Source organism: Hemiscyllium ocellatum, chromosome 44 (genome assembly GCF_020745735.1).
Source record: "Hemiscyllium ocellatum isolate sHemOce1 chromosome 44, sHemOce1.pat.X.cur, whole genome shotgun sequence".
NCBI classification, from domain to species: domain Eukaryota; kingdom Metazoa; phylum Chordata; class Chondrichthyes; order Orectolobiformes; family Hemiscylliidae; genus Hemiscyllium; species Hemiscyllium ocellatum.
The window spans coordinates 2284865-2301357 of NC_083444.1; the positions used below are offsets into that span (position 1 = coordinate 2284865).

General features: G+C 54.6%; 2 protein-coding genes across 2 annotated transcripts in view; one reads left to right on the forward strand and one right to left on the reverse strand.

The window, feature by feature from the left end:
• LOC132835191 (rhodopsin kinase GRK1-like) overlaps positions 1–7820 on the forward strand; it is a 91422-nt gene extending 83602 nt beyond the window's left edge. Inside the window, exons 6-9 of the mRNA XM_060854556.1 lie at positions 1462–1663; positions 3444–3677; positions 4813–4823; positions 7632–7820. Coding sequence (XP_060710539.1) covers positions 1462–1663; positions 3444–3677; positions 4813–4823; positions 7632–7820 — 636 coding nt within the window. The remainder of the gene's footprint in view (positions 1–1461; positions 1664–3443; positions 3678–4812; positions 4824–7631) is intronic.
• A 218-nt stretch (positions 7821–8038) lies between these two features.
• Positions 8039–16493, reverse strand: part of shbg (sex hormone-binding globulin) — a 77797-nt gene continuing 69342 nt past the window's right edge. Inside the window, exons 6-7 of the mRNA XM_060854557.1 lie at positions 11576–11795; positions 8039–8187 (exon numbers count right to left, since the gene is read on the reverse strand). Of these exons, the coding sequence (XP_060710540.1) occupies positions 8039–8187; positions 11576–11795 (369 nt within the window). The remainder of the gene's footprint in view (positions 8188–11575; positions 11796–16493) is intronic.

Below are 16493 nucleotides of genomic sequence, written 5' to 3' on the forward strand. Positions count from 1 at the left end.
GACTAAAACCCAGATTAAACCCAGACTAAACCCAGATTGAACCCAGACTAAACCCAGATTAAACCCAGACTAAACCCAGACTAAACCCAGATTGAACCCAGACTAAACCCAGACTAAAAGCCAGACTAAACCCAGACTAAACCCAGACAAAACCCAGACTAAACCCAGACTGAATCCAGACAAAACCCAGACTAAAACCCAGACTAAACCCAGACTAAACCCAGACTAAAACCCAGACTAAAACCTAGACTAAACCCATACTGGACCCCAGACTAAACCCAGACTCGAAGCCAGCTGAACACACCGAAACAAAGCCTGAATCCCAAACCCAACCCTGACCACATGCTGTTGGAGGTGCTGACACTGAGGGGTACATTACAGACTGGAATCTCATGGAGGTGTTTAGAAAGATTCTTATCTCTGTAACCCCCTCCAGTCCCTACACCTCCTCCCTATCTCTGTCACCCCCTCCAGCCCCTACACCCCCTCCCTATCTCTGTAATCCCCTCCAGCCCCTACACCCCCTCCCTATCTCTGTAACCCCCTCCAGCCCCTACACCCCCTCCCTATCTCTGTAACCCCCTCCAGCCTCTACACCCCCTCCCTATCTCTGTCACCCCTTCCAGCCCCTACACCCCCTCCCTATCTCTGTAATTCTCACCAGCCCCGACACCCCCTCCCTATCTCTGTAATCCCCTCCAGCCCCGACACCCCCTCCCTATCTCTGCAACCCCCTCCAGCCCCTACACCTCCTCCCTATTTCTGTAACCCCCCTCCACCCCCTACACCCCCTCCCTATTTCTGTAACCCCCTACAGCCCCTCCCTATCTCTGTGATCCCTTCCAGCCCCTACACCCCCTCCCTATCTCTGTAGCACCCTCCAGCCCCTACATATCCTCCCTATCACTGTAACCCCCTCCAGCCCCTACACCCCCTCCCTATCTCTGTAACCCCCTCCAGCCCCTACACCCCCTCCCTATCTCTGTAACCCCCTCCAGCCCCTACACCCCCTCCCTATCTCTATAACCCCCTCCAGCCCCTACACCCTCCCTATTTCTGTAACCCCCTCCAACCCTGACACCCCCTCCCTATCTCTGTAACTCCCTCTAATTCCAGCCCCTTGACCATCCCCCGATTCCCCTCGCTCCCCCGACTGGGGGCAGTGCATTGTACTGCCTGAGCCCTGAGCTCTGGAACCCCCCCTCCCTGAGTCTGTTGGTCTTGAACCCCTCTCCTTTGCCCGCGGCCTGGTCAATCCCTTTCCCCGACGGAGCTGAAAGCTGCTGTGTTTGTGCCCAGTGTCCACTCGGACCCATGGCCAGGGATGGAGTGGGCCCTGGGAGTGGGGGTTGCTGTCTCTAGGGTGGGGTGGGTGAGGGGAGGGGTGTTGTCCTGGTGAAGGTGTAGCCGGTGGGGTCCCAGTGAGATCGGGGGTTTACACTCACACTGTTGTGGTTACAGGTCGAGCCCCAGGAGGTGAGCAGGCGGACGCTGAATGAGCCGGTGTGTTACCCCAGCATGTTCAGTGAGGAATGTAGGTCACTGTGCGAGGCTCTCATGGCCAAAGATGCTTCGGAACGCATCGGCTTCAGGCAGGGCTCCTGCAGCGAGGTGAAAACACACCGGTTCTTCCAAACAGTCAACTGGACCAAGCTGGAGGCTGGTAAGGAAGGAGGGAGAGGGGGAGGGTGGGAGAGATGGGGTAGAGATGGAGGGAGAGGGAAGGATAAGGTGCTGCGAGAGGGGCAGGGAAGGAAGAGAGAGACCCAGAGAGAAGAGGGAGAGGGAGATGGAAGGGAGGTAGGGAGTGAGGGAGAGAGGGGGGAGTGAGAGAGAAGCATGGTTGGGGGCAAAGAGGGGGAGTGGAGGGAGAGGGGGGGCATTAAGTGGTGGGAGAGGGAGGGTGGAGAGTGGGGAGAGACTCCGACAGTCTCCGACAGAGGGACTGAGAGGGGAGGGAAAGGTCAGTGCTGAGGGAGTGCTGCACTGTCGGAGGGTCAGTGCTGAGGGAGTGCTGCAGTGTTGGAGGGTCAGTGCTGAAGGAGTGGGCACAGTCGGAGGGTCAGTGCTGAGGGAGTGCCGCACTGTCGGAGGGGCAGTGCTGAGGGAGTGCCGCACTGTCGGAGGGGCAGTGCTGAGGGAGCAGGCACTGTTGGAGGGTCAGCACTGAGGGAGCGGGCACTGTCGGAGGGTCAGTGCTGAGGGAGTGCCGTACTGTCGGAGGGTCAGTACTGAGGGAGCGGGCACTGTCGGAGAGTCAGTGCTGAGGGAGTGGGCACTGTCGGAGGGTCAGTACTGAGGGAGCGGGCACTGTCGGAGAGTCAGCGCAGAGGGAGTGCCACACTGTCGGAGGGTCAATGCTGAGGGAGTGCCGCACTGTCGAAGGGTCAGCGCTGAAGGAGTGCCGCACTGTCGGAGGGTCAGTGCTGAGGGAGTGCCGCACTGTCGAAGGGTCAGTGCTGAAGGAGTGCCGCACTGACGGAGGGTCAGTGCTGAGGGAGTGGGCATTGTCGGAGGGGCAGTGCTGAGGGAGCATGGAATGTCGGAGGGTCAGCGCTGAGGGAGCGGGCACTGTCGGAGGGTCAGCACTGAGGGAGTGGGCACTGTCGGAGGGTCAGTGCTGAGGGAGTGGGCACTGTAGGAGGGTCAGCACTGAGGGAGCAGGCACTATCGGAGAGTCAGTGCTGAGGGAGTGGGCACTGTCGGAGGGTCAGTGCTGAGGGAGTGCCGCACTGTCGAAGGGTCAGCGCTGAAGGAGTGCCGCACTGTCGGCGGGTCAGCACTGAGGGAGTGGGCATTGTTGGAGGGTCAGCACTGAGGGAGCGGGCTCTGTCGGATGGTCAGTGCTGAGGGAGTGGGCACTGTTAGAGGGTCAGCACTGAGGGAGTGGGCAGTGTCGGAGGGTCAGTGCTGAGGGAGTGGGCACTGTCGGGGGGTCAGTGCTGGGGGAGTGGGCACTGTCGGAGGGTCAGTGCTGAGGGAGTGGGCACTGTCGGGGGGGTCAGTGCTGAGGGAGTGCCGCACTGTGGGAGGGTCAGTGCTGAGGTAGTGGGCACTGTCGGAGGGTCAGTGCTGAGGGAGTGCCGCACTGTCGGAGGGTCTGTGCTGAGGGAGTGCCGCACTGTCGGAGGGTCAGTGCTGAGGGAGTGGGCACTGTGAGAGGGTCAGTGCTCCTGTTCTGATCTCCGTGATGCTGTGTGTGTGAAATGTTTTCTTTCAAACAGACCCTCCCTGTCCCCTGGATGATTTCCAGCAGCTGCCTGTTTCATTTCAGAAATCTGACTCCCACAGGGAGTGGGGGGGGGCAGGAATGTGAGGTGAATGGCCTCAGTCCTTGCTGTGATTGTGATGGATATCAATAGTTTCTGGGAACAGGGAGCCCCAGAATTCCCAGCGTTCCCTGACTGTGTCCATTAACGCAGCCTCTTGCTGTCCCTGTGTAGGTCTCATCGAGGCCCCATTCACCCCTGACCCTAAGACTGTCTACGCCAAAGACATTGCTGACGTTGGAACCTTCTCCAGCGTCAAGGGCGTTGTCCTCACAGAGAGCGACCAGCAGTTTTACAAAGAGTTTGCTTCTGGGAAGATGGCGATTCCGTGGCAGGAGGAGATCATCGAGACCGGCGTGTTCGATGAACTGAACGTCTGGGGAGATGGAGGGTTAACACAGAGTGACGGTGAGGACACAGCGCGAAACAAATCAGGGACGTGCCTCCTTCTCTGAGACTCCACCGGCCACACAGCAGCAAGGCCATCTCCACCCCAACACCCGGCTCCCCCACCCCCCCACAGGACGGACGGACGGACACACACACACACACACACCACACACACCCACCCCACACACACACACACACACACACACACACACACACACACACACACACACACACACACACTCTCACACACACACACTCAGGACCAACATGGCACTCAGACTGAGAACACATGACAACACAATTCAATCCTCAGGCCCACACCCTCAGCACTGACCCTCCGACAGTGCCCACACCATCAGCACTGACCCTCCGACAGTGCGGCACTCCCTCAGCACTGACCCTCCGACAGTGCCCACTCCCTCAGCACTGACCCTCTGACAGTGCCCACTCCCTCAGCACTGACCCTCCAACAGTGCCCACACCCTCAGCACTGACCCTCTGACAGTGCCCACTCCCTCAGCACTGACCCTCCGACAGTGCCCACTCCCTCAGCACTGACCCTCCAACGGTGCCCACTCCCTCAGCACTGACCCTCCAACAGTGCGGCACTTCCTCAGCACTGACCCTCCGACAGTGCCCGCTCCCTCAGCACTGACCCTCCGACAGTGCCCGCTCCCTCAGCACTGACCCTCCGACAGTGCCCACTCCCTCAGCACTGACCCTCTGACAGTGCGGCACTCCCTCAGCACTGACCCTCCGACAGTGCCCACTCCCTCAGCACTGACCCTCCAACAGTGCCCGCTCCCTCAGCACTGACCCTCCGACAGTGCCCGCTCCCTCAGCACTGACCCTCCGACAGTGCCCGCTCCCTCAGCACTGACCCTCCGACAGTGCCCGCTCCCTCAGCACTGCCCCTCTGACAGTGCCCACTCCCTCAGCACTGACCCTCCGACAGTGCCCACTCCATTAGCACTGACCCTCTGACAGTGCAGCACTCCCTCAGCACTGATCCTCCAACAGTGCAGAACTCCCTCAGCACTGACCCTCCGACAGTGCCCGCTCCCTCAGCACTGACCCTCTGACAGTGCCCACTCCCTCAATCCTGTACTTTAGTGATTTCTGTCCAGAATTGGTGTGTAATCTCTGTTCTCAGACTGCTTCAAGGTATTGGTTAATAAAATGGGGTTTGATGGGGACAGTACCAAGGGAGTTTTACTTTCGGATTAAAAGAGTCGAGGGAGATTTCCTCTGAGACATTGCTGTCAGAACATTCTGGAAGGTTTAATTTGTTGTCTGAGGCGTACGTATCTCCCTGCAGAGGCCAGTGTCCCTTCACAAAGTTTGGCAGTTTGTGACATTTGTTTCTGCAGTGGATGGTGAAGAGATTAAATTCTTTGATGGTTATTTCAAACTCAGGGTCTGGGAAAGCTGCCGAGGGATTGTCCCGTGTTGACCGTGATAGCCCCTGAAATCTCGTTTAAATCCAAACCCAGGTCAACATTGTTCAGAGACTACCCTTTCATTCAAGGACAATGAATAAAATTTCTCCTTTCTTAACTCTCTTTGGCCTATTTATTCTGAGTTCAATAGATGATTCCGCTTTGTATAAACCAGGGTTCCAATCGGCTTGCCCACAATCCCATTCAGTGGCGGAACAGGAGCAAGGGGCTGAATGGCCTTCTTGGTTTCATTGTTGACTCTCAATCAAGATTGATCCCCATTGGCTCCCAAGGCATCTTCCCTCTCGTGATTGGCTAGGGGCAGGCCATGGGCTAGGAGAATGAACCAATGATAAGAGAGTGCGCAATGGAACAGTCGGGGGCAGAGGTCACGTGCAGGGGCATTGGCCGAGCAGGGTTGCTGGGTGGTAAGTGGGCACGCCAAGGCATCTCTGGGCAATGGGTATCGGAGAAGAGGTGGGTGGTGGGCAGTTTGTACAGAGCACGCCGTTTCTGTTTCCTGTCACACCACAGGGACTCCCTATTGTCCAGACATCTCTGCCTTCGCATAGACAGATGAAGGGAAACTGTCATGTCTATAAATGATTAGGGTGTGAGCATAAGAGGTACAGTTAGTAAGTTTGCAGATGACGCCAAAATTGGAGGTGTAGTGGACAGCGAAGAGGGTTACCTCGGATTACAACAGGATCTGGACCAGATGGGCCAATGGGCTGAGAAGTGGCAGATGGAGTTTAATTCAGATAAATGCGAGGTGCTGCATTTTGGGAAAGCAAATCTTAGCAGGACTTATACACTTAATGTTAAGGTCCTAGGGAGTGTTGCTGAACAAAGAGAGCTTGGAGTGCAGGTTCATAGCTCCTTGAAAGTGGAGTCGCAGGTAGATAGGATAGTGAAGAAGGCGTTTGGTATGCTTTCCTTTGTTGGTCAGAGTATTGAGTACAGGAGTTGGGAGGTCATGTTGCGGCTGTACAGGACATTGGTGAGGCCACTGTTGGAATATTGCGTGCAATTCTGGTCTCCTTCCTATCGGAAAGATGTTGTGAAACTTGAAAGGGTTCAGAAAAGATTTACAAGGATGTTGCCAGGGTTGGAGGGTTTGAGCTACAGGGAGAGGCTGAACAGGCTGGGGCTGTTTTTCCTGGAGTGTTGGAGGCTGAGGGGTGACCTGATAGAGGTTTATAAAATCATGAGAGGCATGGATGGAGTAAATAGACAAAATCTTTTCCCTGGGGTCAGGGAGTCCAGAACTAGAGGGAATAGGTTGAGGGTGGTAGGGGAAAGATATAAAAGAGACCCGAGGGGCAACTTTTTCACACAGAGGGTGGTACGTGTATGGAATGAGCTGCCAGAGGAAGTGGTGGAGGCTGGTACAATTACAGCATTTAAGAGGCATTTGGATGGGTATATGAATAGGAAGGGTTTGGAGGGATATGGGCCGGGTGCTGGCAGGTGGGACTAGATTAGTTCAGGATATCTGGGTAGACATGGACGGGTTGGACCGAAGGGTCTGTTTCTGTGCTGTACAGTTGGATCGGGTGAGTGAACACGTGAAATCGGAGCAAGAGTAGGCCATTTGGCCCCTCGATCCTACTCTGCCATTCATTGAGATTGTGGCCAATCCATTTGTGTTTGTGATCGTACGCTGTAAAGGCCACGTCCTTTGACCTTTCTGTAGTTGGACCATGACCTAAAATGGGAAAAGGCACTCATTTCAACCAGGGAAAGAGCAGAAGGAACGGCCACCCTTTTAAAGGCAGCAAACAGCAACTCATCGTCTTAGAAACGGAAGGTACTGGAGCAAGTTGACAGGTTGGGAGAAGGAGGGAGAGAGAGACGTAGAGTTAGGCTGTCCCCTGAACTGAGGCAGGTGGGTACTGGAAACTAATGGTTATCAACAGCAGGAGGAGAGTTGAAGGAATGGTGATGGGCAGAGAGGCTGCTGACAGCAGTAAAGGAGTGGTAGAGGTGAAAAATGGGTGTTAATGAGAGGTTGGAGTCAGAGGGAATGGGTCAGCTGTGCAGGAGACAAGTCACAGTGACTGGGGAGTCCATCACTGCCTGCCTCAGTATCGCCTCCTGAAGGCCAGTGGGAAAATGGGCGTACCTTCTGCTTGGACACAGAACACGGAACAGTGCAGCCCAGGAACAGGCCATACATGACGTCAAATTAAACTAGCCCCCTCTCTCTGCCCTCGGTCCATATCCCTCCGTTCCTTACATATTCATGTGCTGATCTACAAGGCCCATAAACACCCCTGTCAAGTCTACCTCCACCACCACCTCCTGGCAGCACCGTACACATGGTGTAAAAACACTTGCCCCTCACATCCCCCTTTGAACTTTCCCCCGCTCGCCTTAAACACACGGCCCCTAGTATTAGTTATTTCCATCTGGGAGAAAGATTCGGACTGTCAGCCCTATCTGTACATCTCATTGTTTTGTAGATTTACTTTAAGTCTCCCCTCAGTGTCCAGGGAAAACTGCCTGAGATTGTCTTAGCTTCTCCTTACAGCCAATTCCCTCTAATCCGGGCAGCTTCCGGGATTCTGCTCCATCCGGCTCCGGTCTCAGGCCCCCAACTCCAGGTCAGTTGAGCGGGATGAGAGAGAGAGATGTTTGGATTTCTCTCAACCTCACGGGAAAAGCTGGGGACCGCGGGAAGGACACGGAAGCTCCTGTTGGGTTCCTGAGCAGCCAGTAGAGTAGCAGCGGGGCGAAATGATTCCCTCCGTCCCCTTCAGACAGTGAGGAATGGCGAGAGACAAGCAATAAAATTTTGCAAAAGAGTTTATTGATGAGGCAGTGAGGGTGAGGGAGGGGTGTTGCTGTAGCAATAGGAAGCAGGAACGCTGTCAGAGGGAATACTAGTGGTTCGTAGAGCTTCCTGAATTAATGGAGGGAGAGGTGCAGCAGCAGGGTCTATGAGGGGGCAGAGGCTGGGCAGCTGTGTGAAGAGATGTCATCATGTTTGTACCAGGCTACGTTAAAGTCCACTTCTTCACCCTGCAGTCGGATATCCTGCATACACCCCGAGTAAAGGAACCAGGAATAACCCAGTCTCTCAATCCCTGCAGGACAAAGGAAAGGGAAAGCATTGAGGGATTCTCTCGTGGCTCTGTCTCGGTCAGCCACCCCCACCCCCACCCTCACCCCCATCCCCACCCACACTCCCCACCCTCACCCCCACCACATCAACACCCACACTCCTTACCCCCACCTCCACCCTCACCCCCACCCCCATCAACACCCACACTCCCCACCCCCACCCTCACCCCTACCCCCATCAACACCCACACTCTTCACCCCCACCCTCACCCCCATCCCCACCCACACTCCCCACCCTCACGCCCCAGCCCCACCCACACTCTCCACCCTCACTCCCACCCCCACCCACACTCCCCACCCTCACCCCCACCACATCAACACCCACACTCCTTACCCCCACCTCCACCCTCACCCCCACCCTCACCCCTCACCCCCATCAACACTCACACTCCCCACCCTCACACCCAACCCCATCAACACCCACACTCCCCACCCCCACCCTCACCCCTACCCCCATCAACACCCACACTCTTCACCCCCACCCTCACCCCCATCCCCACCCACACTCCCCACCCTCACCCCCCAGCCCCACCCACACTCTCCACCCTCACTCCCACCCCCACCCACACTCCCCACCCTCACCCCCACCACATCAACACCCACACTCCTTACCCCCACCTCCACCCTCACCCCCACACTCCCCACCCCCACCCTCACACCCAACCCCATCAACACCCACACTCCCCACCCTCACCCTCACCCCACCCCCATCAACACCCACACTCTTCACTTCCACCCTCACACCCACCCCCACCCTCACCCCATCCCCATCCCCACCCCCACCCCCACCCTAACCCTCACACCCAACCCCACCCTCACCCCCATCAACACCCACACTCCCCACCTCCACCCTCACACCCACCCCCACCCTCACCTCCATCCCCACCCCCACCCCCACCCTACCCTCACCCCCACCCTCACCCTCACACCCACCCTCACCCTCACCTCCATCCCAACCCCACCCCCACCCTCACCCCCACCCTCACACTCAACCCCACCCCCATCTGAGCCCATTGATTCTCCTCAGCCTTTGTTTCTCACAAACCCCTCACACACACACGCGCGCACAAACACACACACACACACACACTCTCCCACACACGCACACACACACACACACACGCATACACACACACGCACACACACACACTCTCCCACACACGCACACACACGCACACACACACACACACACTGTCACACACACACACACGCATACACACACATGCACACACACACACACACTCTCCCACACACACACACACACACACACACTCTCCCACACACGCACACACACACACACACACACACGCATACACACACACACACTCTCCCACACACGCACACACACACACACACTGTCACACACACACACACGCATACACACACATGCACACACACACACACTCTCCCACACACGCACACACACGCACACACACACTGTCTCACACACACACACACGCACACACACGCATACACACACATGCACACACACACACGCACACACACACTCTCCCACGCACACACACACACGCATACACACACACGCACACACACACACACTCTCCCACACACACACACGCACACACACACACACACTGTCACACACACACTGTCACACACACACGCACACACACACTGTCACACACACACACACACACACACACACGCACACACACACGCACACACACACATGCACACACATACACACACGCACACACACACACTCTCCCACACACATGCGCACACACACGCACACACACACACACACACACACTCTCCCACACACACACACACACACTCTCCCACACACACACACACGCACACACACACACGCACACACACACACAAGCACACACTCTCCCACACACACACAGGAACACACACACACGAACACACTCTCCCACACACACACACACACACACACGAACACATACACACACGAACACACACACGAACACACTCTCCCACACACAAACAACCTCATGAATACACTCTCCCACACATGAACACGCACACACTCACACACGAACACACACACATACATACAAAGTCACTCTCCCATATACGCACGTACACACTCACACACATACACAAACACTCTCACATACGTACGCACTCACACACATATACACACTCTCACTCACACGCTCTCACAAACACAAGTATACACACACACACTCTCGCACACATATACACACATGTATACACTCACACACACCCACACACTCACACGCACACACTCTCACACACACACGTACACACTCTCACACACATACGTACACACTCTCACACACACGTACACACACTCATACACACACACTCAAACACACACACTCATAAACACACATTAATACACTCACAGACACACACCTACACACACGCTCACACCCACACTCACACACTCACTGTACACACACTCTCACAAACATTCTCAAACTTACACATACACACAATCACTCACACACACACTCACACGCACACTCTCACACTCTCACCCTACACACTCACACGTACACACTCTCACTCACACTTTCACATACACACACACACTCTCACATATGGCACCCACACACAGACATATACAAACACACACACCTACTCTCATGCACTCACAGAAACTCACAGACACTCTTACACATACACACACTCCCTCGCGCGCACACACACACGCGCACACAGTCACAAATGCACACACAGAAACAGACATTCACACACACATACACACGCATACACACCTGCACATACATGCATATGCACACACACGCGCACACACACACACGCGCACACACATGCACACGCACACACACACATACGCATATGCAGACACAAAACGTCCCCTCCCCACTGTTCTGAGGAAACAATTTTTCTTTAACACAGAGTCATCAGCTCTGCAGCACAGAAAGAGGCAGTTCGGCCCATCATAGAGCTACCTCAACGTTTTGAGACTGAAAATAAAGCTTCCTCTCATGGATCTGTGGAATTCTCTCTGAGAGCAGGCTGTCAGGTCTGGGGTGTTGAGGAGAGTCAAGGCTGAGGGAGACGGATTTTCAGTCATTCCTGATGAAGAGTCACTGGACTCGAACCGTTACCTATTTCTCTCCCTCCACAGATGCTCCAAGACCTGCTGAGTTTCTCCAGCAATTCCTGGTTGTGTTTCTGGGATTCGTGGGTTCTGGAATAAAGGTGGGAGAGTGGCACTGAGGGGGGCTGTGATCCCGTTGGGGAAAACCCAATGGGCTGAAAGGCCTATTTCTGTCCCTTTCCAAACAGATGCAGTCTCGCTCCCTCCTGCCGACTGGGACGGGATTGTGGGTTGGGAAAATGGGAAGGCCCCGGGGTTCTGGGACTTACCTGGGAGACCTCCGAGACACAACACAGACCTCCGACTGAACCAGGCCATTTTCAAAGCGGCAAAGTCTCCGGCATCGACTGCATGACGTGCCTCCTGGTCCCCAACCTGCAACCTCACCTCGGTCTCTGAGACGTGAACTATGACCTGCTTCCCGTCACACAATCTGTCCGGGCCGGCCATCTCAATGACCGTGTTCGTCCCCAGGACCAGTCGGAAATGCTGAAGAACGTCAGGAGGTTCGGGGATGGCGAGTGTAGGGAGGGGAGGAGGAGATAAGGAACGTTAGAATTATACACCGGGGTCAGCTCCAATTTCTCAAAATCTGCTCCCACACGAAACGCTTTGTCAAAGGAACATCCCACGCCAATAGGCACCGCACCTTTGGAAAGGGAGTACAATGTAGAGTAATACCTGGGCCTCGGGGGATGAGGTTATGGGGAAATTGAGTAAAACAAGGCCAGGTTTTCTCTAGAACTTAAAAGGTTATGGGGTGACCTGATCAAAGCCTACAGCATGTTGGGGAGAAATGAGAGTGGACGTGAGGGTAAACCATTTCCGCTGGTTGGGGTTCGAGAGCGAGGGGCACAGTCTGGGAATTCGGGTCAGATTATTCAGGAGAGATGTTAGGAAGCACAATGACACACAAAGGATGGGAGAGGGTTGGAAATCTCTTCCATAAACAGCTGGAGGGAGGGAAGGGGGGACGGAGATGGATCCATTGTTAATGTTAAATCTGGGATCAATACATTTTTATTTAACAGCGAGTTCAGCCAGAGGTCATCATAGAATCCCCACAGTAAAAATGGGATATTTCCCATGGCCAACCCACCCTAACCTGCACATCCCTGGACACGATGGGACAATTTCCCATGGCAAATCCACCCTACCCTGCACATCCCTGGACACTATGGGACAATTTCCCACAACCAATCCACCCGAACCTGCACATCACTGGGCACTATGGGATAATTTCCCATGGCCAACACAACCTCACCTGCACATCCCTGGACACTATGGGACAATTACCCATGGCCAACCCTCCCGAACCTGCACATCCCTGGGCACTATGGGACAATTTCTCAAGGCCAATCCACCCTAACCTGCTCATCCCTGGACACAATGGGACAATTTCCCATGGACAACCCACCCTAACCTGCACATCCTCGGACACTATGGGACAATTTCCCACATCCAATCCACCCTAACCTGCACATCCCTGGGCACTATGGGATAATTTCCCATGGCCAACCCAACCTAACCTGCACATCCCTGGACACAATGGAACAATTTCCCACGGCCAATCCACCCTAACCTGTACATCCCGGGGCACTATGGGACAATTTCCCATGGCCAACCCACCCTAACCTGCACATCTCGGGACACTATGGGACAATTTCCTATGGCCAACCCACCCTAACCTGCACATCTCGGGACACTATGGGACAATTTCCCATTGCCAATTCACCCTAATCTGCACATCCATGGGTACTATGGGACAATTTTCCATGGCCAACCCAACCTAACCTGCACATCCCTGGACACTATGGGACAATTTCCCATGGCCAATCCATCCTAACCTGGACATCCCTGGACACTATGGGACAATGTCCCATGGCAAATCCACCCTAACCTGCACATCCCCGGACACTATGGGACAATATCCCATGGCCAATCCACCCAAACCTGCACATCCCTGTGCACTACGGGACAATTTCCCATGGCCAATCCAACCTAACCTGCACATTCCAGGGTACTATGGGACAATTTCCCACGGCCAATCCAACCTAACCTGTACATCTCTGGGCACTATGGGACAATTTCCCATGGCCAATCCACCCTAACCTGCACATCCCTGGGCACTATGGGACAATTTCCCATTGCCAATCCACCCTAACCTGCACATCCCTGGGCACTATGGGACAATTTCCCATGGCCAATCCAACCTAACCTGCACATCCCTGGTCACTAGGGGACAATTTCCCACGGCCAATCCACTCTAACCTGCTAATCCTTGGACACAATGGGACAATTTCCCACGGCCAACCCAACCTAAACTGCACATCTCGGGACACTATGGGAGAATTTTCAATGGCCAATCCACCCTAACCTGCACATCCCTGGACGCTATGGGGCAATTTCCCATGGCCAATCTACCCTAACCTGCACATTCCTGTGCACTATGGGACAATTTCCCATGGCCAATCTACCCTAACCTGCACATTCCTGTGCACTATGGGACAATTCCCCATGGCCAACCCATCCTAACCTGCACATCCCTGGACACTATGGGACAATTTCCCATGGCCAATCCACCCTAGGCTGCACATCCCTGGACACTATGGGACAATTTCCCATGGCCTATACACCCTAACCTGCACATCCCGGGACACTATGGGACAATTTCACATGGCCAATCCACCCTAAGCTGCACATCCCTGGACACTATGGGACAATTTCCCATGGCCTATACACCCTAATCTGCACATCCCTGGACACTATGGGACAATTTCCCATGGCCTATACACCCTAACCTGCACATCCCTGGACACTATGGGACAATTTCCCACGGCCAATCCACCCGAACCTGCTCATCCCTGGACACAATGGGACAATTTCCCACGGACAACCCACCCTAACCTGCACATCCCCGGACACTATGGGACAATTTCCCACATCCAATCCACCCTAACCTGCACATCCCTGGACACTATGGGACAATTTCCCACGGCCAATCCACCCTAACCTGCACATCCCTGGGCACTATGGTACAATATACCATGGCCAATCCACCCTAACCTGTACATCCCGGGGCACTATGGGACAATTTCCCATGGCCTACCCACCCTAACCTGCACATACATGGGTACTATGGGACAATTTTCCATGGCCAACCCAACCTAACCTGCACATCCCCGGACACTATGGGACAATATCCCATGGCCAATCCACCCTAACCTGCACATTCCTGCGTACTATGGGACAATTTCCCATGGCCAATCCACCCTAATCTGCACATCCCTGGACACTATGGGACAATTTCGCATGGCTAATCCAAACTAACCTGTACATCCCTAGACACTATGGGACAATTTCCCATGGCAAATCCACCCTAACCTGCACATCCCTGGGCACTATGGGACAATTTCACACGGCCAATCCACCCGAACCTGCTCATCCCTGGACACTATGGGACAATTCCCCACGGACAATACACCCTAACCTGCACATCTCGGGACACAATGGGACAATTTCCCATGGCCAATCCACCCTAACCTGCACATCCCTGGACACTATGGGACAATTTGCCACAGCCACTACACCCTAACCTGCACATCCCTGGACACTATGGGACAATTTCCCATGGCCAATCCACCATAACCTGCACATCCCTGGGCTCTATGGGACAATTTCCCACGGACAATCCACCCTAACCTGCACATCCCTGGACACAATGGGACAAGTTCCCATGGCCAATCCACCCTAACCTGCACATCCCTGGACACTATGGGACAATTTCCCATGGCCAATCCATCCTAACCTGGACATCCCGGGACACTATGGGACAATGTCCCATGGCAAATCCACCCTAACCTGCACATCCCCGGACACTATGGGACAATATCCCATGGCCAATCCACCCAAACCTGCACATCCCTGTGCACTACGGGACAATTTCCCATGGCCAATCCAACCTAACCTGCACATTCCAGGGTACTATGGGATAATTTCCCACGGCCAATCCAACCTAACCTGTACATCTCTGGGCACTATGGGACAATGTCCCATGGCCAATCCACCCTACCCTGCACATCCCTGGGCACTATGGGACAATTTCCCATTGCCAATCCACCCTAACCTGCACATCCCTGGGCACTATGGGACAATTTCCCATGGCCAACCCAACCTAAACTGCACATCCCTGGACGCTATGGGGCAATTTCCCATGGCCAATCTACCCTAACCTGCACATTCCTGTGCACTATGGGACAATTTCCCATGGCCAATCTACCCTAACCTGCACATTCCTGTGCACTATGGGACAATTCCCCATGGCCAACCCATCCTAACCTGCACATCCCTGGACACTATGGGACAATTTCCCATGGCCAATCCACCCTAGGCTGCACATCCCTGGACACTATGGGACAATTTCCCATGGCCTATACACCCTAACCTGCACATCCCGGGACACTATGGGACAATTTCACATGGCCAATCCACCCGAACCTGCTCATCCCTGGACACAATGGGACATTTCCCATGGGCAACCCACCCTAACCTGCACATCCCCAGACACTATGGGACAATTTCCCACATCCAATCCACCCTAACCTGCACATCCCTGGACACTATGGGACAATTTCCCACGGCCAATCCACCCTAGGCTGCACATCCCTGGACACTATGGGACAATTTCCCATGGCCAATCCACCCTAACCTGTCCATCCCGGGGCACTATGGGACAATTTCCCATGGCCTACCCACCCTAACCTGCACATACATGGGTACTATGGGACAAGTTCCCATGGCCAATCCACCCTAACCTGCACATCCCTGGACACTATGGGACAATTTCCCATGGCCAATCCATCCTAACCTGGACATCCCGGGACACTATGGGACAATGTCCCATGGCAAATCCACCCTAACCTGCACATCCCCGGACACTATGGGACAATATCCCATGGCCAATCCACCCAAACCTGCACATCCCTGTGCACTACGGGACAATTTCCCATGGCCAATCCAACCTAACCTGCACATTCCAGGGTACTATGGGATAATTTCCCACGGCCAATCCAACCTAACCTGTACATCTCTGGGCACTATGGGACAATGTCCCATGGCCAATCCACCCTACCCTGCACATCCCTGGGCACTATGGGACAATTTCCCATTGCCAATCCACCCTAACCT